This window comes from Sinocyclocheilus rhinocerous, unplaced genomic scaffold (assembly GCF_001515625.1).
Source record: "Sinocyclocheilus rhinocerous isolate Xijiao unplaced genomic scaffold, SAMN03320098_v1.1 scaffold1864, whole genome shotgun sequence".
NCBI lineage: Eukaryota > Metazoa > Chordata > Actinopteri > Cypriniformes > Cyprinidae > Sinocyclocheilus > Sinocyclocheilus rhinocerous.
The window spans coordinates 532369-544465 of NW_015639085.1; the positions used below are offsets into that span (position 1 = coordinate 532369).

A 12097-nucleotide genomic window follows, 5' to 3' on the forward strand; every position below is an offset into this window, starting at 1 on the left:
CGCTTCACTAAAACCCGCCCTTTACACGCCTCTCAGGAACAACGTCACGACGCAACCCCATCATTTTACCAACAAAGAGAAGTTATCAGAAAACGAATAAGAAATAAGTCACTGGAACTAGCGCGATCACAAAACCAGCATGATAAAAGCGGCCGTTTGTTTGCATGCTTTGTTAAAGATTTAAATCCAAAAGCATCAATGTTTTACAATAATAAGTGATACATTGATCATAATGAATTAATTTATCAGGATTGAAAATTGGTCACACAGAAATAAAGCGGTATGAACATAGCCTAGCTACTTATTCAGTCGAGTCTGTTTCTGTTTATTTGTAGTCACAGTTATATACATCACATTTAGAAAGAATTATCATTTCTATATTTTTATAAAAGCTCCCGAACAAAAACCATTAGGCTATTATATTTTTATGACATACGCAGAGCTAAACTCTGGAGATGAGACTCATGACAGATAAAATAGGTATGTTACTAAGTAAATACACGATTGTGATAGAGAATAAAAAGCTGACATCTGATTTCTTCAAGCGGTCGTATTTACCATGTTTACTATGGTAACGTTAATGGCTAGCATGCATAGCCTTTTGCATTGCTTATAAATCTTTCTGCTTTGTATGGTGATCATAATCCACATCGGATCAAGTTATTTCAAACTCTCGCTGCTGTCTGAAAGTGAGTTTTGAACTGAAATTATTTTAAAAGTCTTTAATGCTGGTGTTATAGCTGTTAACTTTATGAAATGATCCGCGGCGCTGACGCTCTCCAGATGCGGAGAAACTCCTCTAGCCCCAGCTGGCCCGCTTTGGCCCAAGGTTTTCGTCGGGCCAAAAAACCCGGGCCGTTGGCCCCGAGGAAGCACCGACGAGGCACGATCAAGCCCCGGAAGTGACAGTGGAAACATGACTGGCACTGGCATGCACTAGCACGTCCGCTTTTGGCCTGACAGTGGAAACGCGGCTTATGTGTGTGTGTGTGTGTGTGTGTGTGTGTGTGTCTCACTGTAGTTGTTGCCGCAGCCGCCATGTCGTGAAGACAATGTGTGTTTCGTTGTAAAAACGAAACTACTTTGTTTGGCCTTCCAAAAGAGGACACAACTAGAGCTTTGTAAAAATCGACGCGTTTCAGAAAGGCGGGGCATAGAAGAGCAACAATAATGTACATTATGTGGAAAATAATGTGTTTTTTGAACCTTAAACTGCATAAACACATTGCATTACACCAAATACACAACATAATGTTCTTCATAAATTGCGGTGTACAGAGTTTTTAATGAGGGGGTAGAATCCACAGCTGAGTACTCACTACTCGATACTCATGAGTACTTTTAAATAGGCTACTCTTTTACTCTTACTCAAGTAGTTTTTTGAACAAGTACTTTTACTCTACTCACAGTACATTTTTTGGAAGGTAATGGTACTTTTACTTGAGTATATTTTTTCAGTACTCTTCCACCACTGGATCTCGGAAAATGCTAACTTTAGCCTGATAGCACTGAACGCGAACGTCCCACCCTCCCTGCAATCGCTGTCCAAAGCCATGCCTAAACAATCACCTATTGCACCTTTAATGTGCCATCCTATTGTTTACCTGATTGTCAGCTGACACAGTGCATATATATATATATACACACATTACATTTACATTTAGTCATTTAGCAGACTCTTCTGTTCAAAGCAACTTACAAATTAGGAAAGTGGAAGCAATCAAAAATATATATTTATAATATTGTATGCATGCGTACAAGGTCCTATATATATATATATATATATATATATATATACACACACACACACACATGTAATGTTGTATGCATGCTGTCATGAGAGTTTGTTAGTCACAATGTATATTAATGACTAGTCTTTCTACAATTGGCTAGTCAATTAGCAATGTTGACTATTTCGTATTTTTTTTGTTTTAGTTAGTTTTTTGTAATGCCATGTTCTGTCATGAAACTCCAGATGGCGCAGACTGATGGGTCCTTATCACTAACTGATGATATTCACAGAGTTAAATTGCTTGGCACAAGCTGATTGGTTCATGTTGCATATGCAGCCAATGAGCTTACTGCTTTGTATTTAAATGCCTGGTTAGCATTCACTAGAGCATTTGCGTTCACTAGAGCGTTCCTATGAAACCCTTCACCTTCCCCAGCTCCACCTGTATAGATCTGCTACGGGTTATTTTATATGCTATTTGTGCAGCAGCAGTATGTCTTAAATACTTACAACACCATGTCTGCGTTTGTATTGGCAGTAGCAAGTTCCTGTACTTGCTTTGCAGCAGCAGAGCAGAGCATTTCTGGTTAAAATAATCTACAGCAACAGCAATAACTAACAGCAGCAGCAATTCAGCAGCAGAAGCGTAGCAGATCTATTCCACCAAGACCAAATACGTTAACATTGTCATATCCATTATCATGCAAAAATCTTCCGAGAGTTGTCATAAAAGAACTTCAATTAGCATTCTTGTCTTCAATATCTTCGACAACTTTGTTATATCTTGCTCTGTTTTTAAGTGTGCCGCCATTAGTATCATGCCATTTTGAGTTAAAAATTATTTACTTTAAAAATACCCCAGTGTTCTCTTCTCTTCTTGTGCTCCGTCTAGCCATCTATGAACTCAAGTACACATCTTATGCAAATGCGCCACTAAGAAACCCACAGACAGAGGACATTTGAACCAGAAATTATTCCAGGCTAATATGTTGTTTTGCAGATGCTACACTTTTTCTTTATTTAAATTTCTGTTGAGACAGATTGGCATACGATAGATTCGACTCATTTAAAAGCCCATTTTAGGGGTTTGAATGCAAATCAGAAAATGATGATGTCAAAAATTTGATTTGCGCACATTGAATACAATGGCATAATGTTGAAAAAGCAATTTGCATTCAAAGTCAAATCAGGCTAATGGGCAAAAATCTTAAAGTTTTAACCATTTTTGACAAGGTATGAAGGCATTTACATGACTTTACATATAGTCGACTTCTTATGTGTAATCACTGAAAAATATGCAATAATAGCCCAGATTTTGTCAGAAGTGTGAGTCACCATCAGTATCCAAATGTTCTGAGCCCGTCAGATCAAAACTGCAGGAAGTGATACGTGTAACGGTCACAGCTCAGCGAGCTTTCTACAGGAAGCCACAGTCCTTTCCGTAGAGCCATAAACGCTGCCCACAGAAGCTTTCTGCTCTCATTTGACACCTCTTAAAGTTCTTTTGTTCCCTTTCGTCTCTGGGTGATTTTGTTTAAAAGGAAACACTGCTGAGGCAGATATAAGTGAATCTATGGAGGAAGACAGTTGTCCTTCACTCCCCATTTTTCTTGCTCCTTTGTTCTTCATCAAAGCAGGAAGTAGGTCACGGAGACTGACAGACGGAGCTCTGGGGCGCTTTAAGAGCCGATCGATGCTCAGCCAGTCTACTGCATTTGCAACATCTGGAGCATAGGTGGACATCACACACACATATCTTGCAGTTTGCCCCAAGAATGCCCTGTTGCTGTGGTTAGCCATAAGGGATTACTCAACCATCAGACGCCAACATGTCTTTTAAGCAGTGACGCACGCACACACACACACACACACACACACAGATGTGTGATCCAGAACGGCCCTATTGCTGTGATTTCCCACCAGGGATTACTTAACCTTCTTACCCATGATGCACAGTCATTGCATAAACACACACACACACACACACACACACGTACGTTGTATTGCGTATCAAGACTAAGGAATTAGGACATGATATTCTGCCTTATAAAATGGATAGTTCAACTTTTGATTATCAATTCTAATTGGATGAGCCATGTTATGCCTCATATTGTCATTATACATACAGTGCATATATGTATGTATACACACACATACATCATAACAGCCACTTTATATTCAGCTTCATGCTGTGCCTAAGAACACATTTTACTTACGTTAACTTCACTGTAATGTGCAGCTTCTTGTGGCTTATTGCTTTAATCTGTCTGTCTGAAATGATCAATTTAAACTTACTGTCACTGGATACACAGACCTAAAAAGATGAATAGAGGAATAGAAAGAAAGAGAGAGAAAAACAGGGGATTTGGTGGTTAGGATTAGAAGTGAAAAGGAGCTGGGTGGTGAAGTGTTTGCAGGTTCTTGTCTCATAACAATCCCTCTTTGTTTATGCTGTGGTTTTGCTGAAGACTTTCTGCATTCTCTCCTTTGGACCATGTGTGAACATTAACTGTAATTATATCGCCATCTCCTATTTTTTACCTGCTATCAGTATGAGAAATCAGATCCACCAGCAATCAGATGATCTCTCCCAACACACACTCACAGAGTGGAGAAATGGGCCAAGAAAGCATCAAGCTCATTTGTATTTTCTAAGTGACTGTAACATGTTGAGTATAGCCATCTAGAATCCAAACACAACAGAGACTCAGGTGAACTCAGCCAAGAAACCTGTCTTTAACAAACAACTGATAATGATCAACACCGTGGGCTCTCATCCCTGCCCACATATGCAGAAAATTCAGACACCTATCTGTGTGGAGTGATAAGCTATTTTTCAGTCCACACACACACACACACACACACACACTGACAGAACTGGAGAGGATCTGCAAGGGGGAATGGCAGAGGATCCCCAAATCCAGGTGTGGAAAAGTTGTTGCATCTTTCCCAAAAAGACTCGTGGCTGTATTAGATCAAAAGGGTGCTTCTACTCTAAATACTGAGCTTGTGATATTTCAGTTTTTCTTTTTTAATAAATCTGCAAAAATGTCAACAATTCTGTGTTTTTCTGTCAATATGGGGTGCTGTGTGTACATTAATGAGGAAAAAAAATTAACTTAAATGATTTTAGCAAATGGCTGCAATATAACAAAGAGTGAAAAATTTAAGGGGGTCTGAATACTTTCCGTACCCACTGTATATAGTGATATAGTTATTTTTGCTGGTTTTTATATCAAAATTTTTATACCACTGAAATTTCATAATTCTTGTCATCGATTTCAATATCACAAAATACTAAAACTAGCCTTACTAACAAAAGTTAAAAAATTATAATAATAAATAAAATTCAAATAAAAAAATTCAAGCTTAGTGAAGATAAGCAAACAGTCAGTGCTAAAATAAAAACAAAGAAAAAATATAATATAAATATAATGTCAAAAACAAACATAAAAAATATATGTAAAAATAATAAAATAGTAATATTTTTATATGCTTAATATATTACATATATAATTACTGTTTGTCACATTTTATGCAATTAATAACACATTATCAATAACTAAAAACAGAGCAGCTGTCTTTGAGAAATGTTGTAAAGACACAAATGCAAAAGTCTCGTTAGTGAATTCAAGCGGTCTTAAACAGAACTCTTGAATATTTAAAAAAAATTCTATGCCATGAAGTGTGCCAAGTTTGGCAAATCCAGGGACAATGTGTTCTCTGGTGTGGCCATCTGACGCAAGATCTGAGCTGATGCAGTCCATTCTGAGTTATAAATGTACTAGAAATGCCACAATGTCAGTAATGCATAGTTTGCTACTAAGTGTAGCACTGATGGTGCTTGCATAGCACAATTCATTGTCAGCGAAGACTGCAGCAATGTTGTTATGAATTTGACAAGTAACATGTGACTTAAACTTTGTGTTATTTTGATTATGGTACAGTATCATTCTTGACAGAAGGAGCAGTTAGTGGTGCTATGTCATAAGGGGTGAAAAAGGAATGAAAAAAGAGTGAAGCGAATTTATATGTATATATAACAACCTTGATCCAAACCTTAGTACAAAAGCAGGAGAGGGATAGAGACAGAAGGTTAGTGAGGCATCGCCACACACAAATCTGTCCCGGATTACTACTGCGCTAAGAATTGTACACAATAAGATGCGTGCTTTTGTAGCCGGTGCCCACTCCCAATAAGCTGTTTACAAGCACGGTTTTGGCATACGAGGGATTAATAGATGAGGATTGTGATTAGGAAATTATTCGAGAGCGCCATATTGATGCAGCGGATCTCGGCATGCAACCCAAAATCACAGGAAATTATGTCACAAATCAGATTCTGTGGTGTATTGGTGCTGGAATGTAGGATTTGACAATGCTCTTGAGGATTTCCGTTAGGGGTGGGCGATATAACCAAAATATTCTATATATATAGACAATATATAGATTTTTTTATATGTATCGATATAGAGACAATATACAGTGGGTACGGAAAGTATTCAGAACCCCTTAAATTTTTCACTCTTTGTTATATTGCAGCCATTTGCTAAAATCATTTAAGTTAATTTTTTTTCCTCATTAATGTACACACAGCACCCCATATTGACAGAAAAACACAGAATTGTTGACATCTTTGCAGATTTATTAAAAAAGAAAAACGGAAATATCACATGGTCCTAAGTATTCACCCCCTTTGCTGTGACACTCATATATTTAAATCAGGTGCTGCCCATTTCTTCTGATCATCCTTGAGATGGTTCTACACCTTCATCTGAGTCCAGCTGTGTTTGATTATACTCATTGGACTTGATTAGGAAAGCCACACACCTGTCTATATAAGACCTTACAGCTCACAGTGCATGTCAGAGCAAATGAGAATCATGAGGTCAAAGGAACTGCCTGAAGAGCTCAGAGACAGAATTGTGGCAAGATCTCGTTAGTGAATTCAAGCGGTCTTAAACAGAACTCTTGAATATTTAAAAAAAATTCTATGCCATGAAGTGTGCCAAGTTTGGCAAATCCAGGGACAATGTGTTCTCTGGTGTGGCCATCTGACGCAAGATCTGAGCTGATGCAGTCCATTCTGAGTTATAAATGTACTAGAAATGCCACAATGTCAGTAATGCATAGTTTGCTACTAAGTGTAGCACTGATGGTGCTTGCATAGCACAATTCATTGTCAGCGAAGACTGCAGCAATGTTGTTATGAATTTGACAAGTAACATGTGACTTAAACTTTGTGTTATTTTGATTATGGTACAGTATCATTCTTGACAGAAGGAGCAGTTAGTGGTGCTATGTCATAAGGGGTGAAAAAGGAATGAAAAAAGAGTGAAGCGAATTTATATGTATATATAACAACCTTGATCCAAACCTTAGTACAAAAGCAGGAGAGGGATAGAGACAGAAGGTTAGTGAGGCATCGCAGAGGCGAAAGTAAGACAGACGGTCGGTTGTGTTTTCAGTCTTTGATCAGACTGTGAGCTAAAATAACATTCCTCTGAGTCACTAGTTTGGAAGGAGGGGAAATAGACCCCGGGCATCTTGGGAGATGACTTACTGAAAAATAAGAGACAGATATAAAAACATACTGAACTCTCTCTCTCTCTTTCTCTCTCAGCTGGAAGCGTTCTACTCCATCTTCACCACAGAACAGCAGGATCATGTTAAATCCGTGGAATACCTGCGTAACAACTTCCGCCCACTCCAGAGTCTGGACAACCGAGAGGTCTTCAAATCCGCCGTCAAAGAAGCTTGGCTGCCTGACTTGACTGACAGCCTGGGGAACCCGTACGGTACCGAGGCTTCTAAAGGTGGGTGGGCTCTCCTGACAGCTGATTGGCTGGCAGCTTCTATCAAGCCAGATGTTTGTACATCATGGCTGTGAATCACGTACCCTGTATTCATAAGCTCTAGACTCTTTTTGGATACGAATTTAGATTCAGATTTCCCTCATTAGTGCTTACTCATAATGCATTGCATAATGCAAGAGCAAACGCGTGTGTGTCAGTGTCTGTGAATGCGTGTGTGTAATGAGAGTGAGTAGGTGGCATATGGTGCCGTCCTCTGCTATTGTGTCATTAGACGCTCTGTCTTTACTTGCCTATTTTCTCGCTCATTTCTCTGCTCCATGTGGCAGCCGCGCTCGCAGGAAATGCACAGGACTGCAGCTTTTCAAGGACACGCTGTTTTTTTCACCTCATGCCACAGATCTGCTCCACACGCTTTACCTCTACTGGTGTCCAAAAGACAGCTGCTTTGGTTCTTGTTGAGGTTATTTGGACACTAATGGTTGAAGCATTCAGATATACACACACTTTTGATTTTATATCGTGATGGGGACTTTCATTTGGCTTCTGTTTTTTGTGTAATTAATGGCAATATAGCCTTGGTGAGCATAAGCACCCCAAATGGTAGTGTGTATATTTTGTATATTACACAAACCCAACAATTACACATTATTTAGTTTTTTTTCCCTCCTAAGGGCCAGATACAAAAATTCTGTGTGTGATTTACTTACTATGCACACAATACAGAGAACAGTCGCAACCAGAGCATTTCCATAATGACCAGCGCAATCTACCAAGAGCAGCGCAAATTACCGCCTGCTTTAAGACATGATTTTTTTGGGCATTAAATAATGGAGCAAATACCAGTAATTTGACAAGCACAAACGTTAGTAAATCGCGTTGCGTGATTCATTTGAATGCTCTCCTCCCATAAATTTTACATCTGAAAGGGAAACTCCTACAAATGCATATTCAATAAGGTAAGGCGCAAAAATAACTGTGTCCATACCTTTTCAGCGCTAATTCTTCACTGCACGTCTTTAGTAAATCCTGACAGTACTATTTTAACGCCAAAAGACAGTTTACGCTGTCGCAAGCTCTTAGTAAATCTGGCCCTAAATGCTTTAATATATTACACATTTTTGTTCATATTGAATTGGTAAATCTATTGACCGCCATAGTTTCATTTCATCTGTCACCAAACTGTTTAATAGTTACGTAAGGTATTGAATTTTTGACTGCTATTGGAAGCCTAAATTTTGATATCCCACCCTGCGTCGAAGACATATGGTGACATTCACAAACCAGGACTTTTTCCTGCTGTAAACTCCAGTTCATATTAGTTATTTCCCGCTTTCTTGCTGCCTAGCAACGTCATAAAAATGCTTTTTCACCTGGAGATCACAGCGGCGCTTGACACTTGTGTTAAGAGGAGCACTGAAGCCCTGACGTGGGTCATGTGACAGGGATTTAACCCTAACAAACTAACAAGCATCCTTACTGTCATTTTTACATCCCTTTATGAAGGCCGTTTTTCTCATGGGAACATTTTATCCACACAAATTGGCAAACAAAAATACACACCCATACCTTTCAGTACAGACAAAGGTTGTTTACCCCATATACACAAAAACACTCATCCTACACACTCTTTCCCTGTACTATGTGGAGCATAATATCTAGAGGGCTTTAACAGATATTGATTGGCATTGGAATTGTACTGCGGTAGCTCCTCTCATTTACAGTTTGCTCACATGTTCATAAAATCTTGCCTGGTGATCCATGGTCCAAGTACAATGCCTCATTCCCCACAGCTCAAACACAGATCACAGTACACAAATGACAAAGCAGAAAGACGACACCTTCCTCGTCGCCTTGGACAGGGTAAAGACGCGACGTCTTGAAGATGGAGACCAATACAACAGGTTTTACCTCAGCTCTTCATTCCTCTTCATTTTTGGACACAATTCTTCTTTTTTCATCCTCCCTTTTTATAGCTGCTCTTTCATTTACAGCAAAAATAAGTTGTGGGTGTTTCTTTAACAGACGCTTTTATGTATTTTATTTTGACCCTTGGAGGCTTTTTACAATGGCATTTTTTTATTTAATTTTTTTAAGTAATAGGCTATTTTCTGTCCTGTTTTAACCCCCCTCATCAGAACGCTCTGTTTGAATAAGCATGGTGGATGTAGACTCGGAAGTAAATGCCGACTGCTATGATTGGCTAACAGAAGAAGCTGAAGAAGCACAGAGAGCTGACCACCCACACTCTCTGTTAAACCAATGGTTCCCAACCCTGGTCCTGGAGGCACCGCAACACTGCACGTTTTGCATGTCTCTTTAATCAAACACACCTGATTCAGGTCATCAGCTCATTAGTAGAGACTTCAAGACCTGAAATTGGTGTGTCAGAGAAAGGAGACATGCAAAATGTGCAGTGTGGGGGTGCCTCCAGGACCAGTGTTGGGAACCACTGGGTTAAACTCTTTCTGTCTGACCAGCTTGTTAACGCAGATCCAAAAAACTCCAGGTGATTTGGATTACCGAAACTGCACCGATCCTCCTAAAGAGCTGTTTAAATTCCAGCACATTCCGAATCAGAAATAGAATTAATTTGGGTGTTTGGAAATATTTTAAAATGCTGTAATATGAAGAGAGAAACGCTTCTCTTATCGCTCCCTGGTTATAGGTTTAATTTCAGCACCATGCAAAATTGATTATGGACGCTGTCGTCGAAGAATAAAAAGGGAACAGAAAGGATAGAATAAAGAAAAGAGGATGAAAGGGTGGAGTAATAGTGTGATAGAAGCTGAAAACAGAAGCATATCAATGGTGCCTGCAGGCTGGAGCTGAACTTTTTGTCAGCTTCGATTAATTCAAAAGACGCTCTGGATCATAGCTGAACTCTCCCTCACAGTAGGCAAAACAGCCGAATCAGTTTTATCAGAATATAGTACAGACTTTGATGCAGCACACATTCCCACCTGCGAGTGTGTCCAGCTGGAAAATGCATCAATTGAATTTTGTTTTTGTTTTTTTTGTTAAACATTCAATATTTCAAGATAAAGTGTGCGTAATCAGGCCAGTTCTTGTGTGGCTAATGCACACACTTGCTTTAAGATACAGTTGCGTTTATTTTCCCTCTTCTGTTGTTCAAAACCTGTATCTTTTTGAAAGAAAAGCTTTTTTCCATCCAATGGTAGAATATTCTTTTTCATGTGAACTGTTCCTTTAAACTGGTCTTTTTCGAAACAGCCACTCAAGGTTAACGGAGTGTTTGCACTTTCTCTCTCTCTAATTTGACTTCTGCTCTCACCTTCTCTCCTTTCCTGCTACATCCCTCCATTAATCTCACTCTCTATGGTCAACAAGCCGGAGGGCCAAAGATGGCCTTTTTATTAAACGTTTCTCTGTGCATCTCATAAGAGACCTGCGCAGTAAACTCTGCGACTGTGTTTCTGAGTGGGACGAGAGAGTAGGGATGTGCTGCACAGATACGAGGACGGAGAAGATGTTATGATCAGGCTTTTCTTGTGATGGTTTCTTAGAATTATGTTGAACATAATATAAAATTCATTATTTAAACACAATCGTGTAAAAGAGGTTGAGAATGTGAAAAATGCTGACAATGACAAGGTATGATACATGATTTCATACATCAGTCAGATCAATGTTCTTGCCAGTTTTTCGTAGGTATCGTCCTTAGTAAATTAAGTAAAATTTAGTCAAAATTTTGAAGCTTTAACTCCTTTTGACGATGATCTTATGGTTGCTTTTAGCCTATATAAACCCTTCTGTGTTCTATTATGTGGGATAAGTCCATATCCATGTTAAATGGACATGTTAAATGTTAAATTTATTGCTAGTAAATTGCAAAGTATACTATGATTTTTATATGTTCTCTACGAATAGTACTTTTTTAATAATGTATAGTGTGAGTGAGGTGATTTTTGTTTTTTGTTTTTTGCACTCAGTTGTTTTAAAAGGTGGCAACACTGGCCTGGCCCCTTGTTTCACAGTCGAAAAAGAATAGTAAGAAACACAACAACAACAAACTACTAGAGATGCAACTGTGAAGATTGCATTGCGAAGAAATCTGACCAACCAATAAGAGTTGCATTTTTGCAAATAGTTTTTTGAAAACAAGATTTATCATGACAGTCGGGTGTCAGAAACAAAAGGTAGCACAGCACATATAATGACTGTACATTAAAGTATTTGTATTTCATGTTTTGCGTATGAATGAATGAATGAATGAATGAATGAATGAACGAATGAATTCAGCACCACCTACTGTCAGAGGTTGATTTTGATTTTCAGCCCGTCTGCCACTTATCACGTGCAAAATTGGACCAAATTTTTGTGCCAAACATTTTTATTGGTGTGGACAGTCTTTAAAGGGGTCATATGATGCTTTTTTAAAGATCATTATTTTGTGTATTTGGTGTAACAGAATATGTTGACATGCTTTAATGTTCAAAAAACACATTATTTTTCAAATACTGTACATTATTGTAGGTCCTATATGCCCCGCCTCTCTCAAACGCTTCGTTTTCTACAAAGCCCCCTCCTT

General features: G+C 38.7%; 1 protein-coding gene across 1 annotated transcript in view; it reads left to right on the forward strand.

The window, feature by feature from the left end:
* LOC107750996 (protein tyrosine phosphatase receptor type G) overlaps positions 1-12097 on the forward strand; it is a 286241-nt gene that overhangs the window by 233218 nt on the left and 40926 nt on the right. Inside the window, exon 8 of the mRNA XM_016566564.1 lies at positions 7356-7548. Within this exon, the coding sequence (XP_016422050.1) occupies positions 7356-7548 (193 nt within the window). The remainder of the gene's footprint in view (positions 1-7355; positions 7549-12097) is intronic.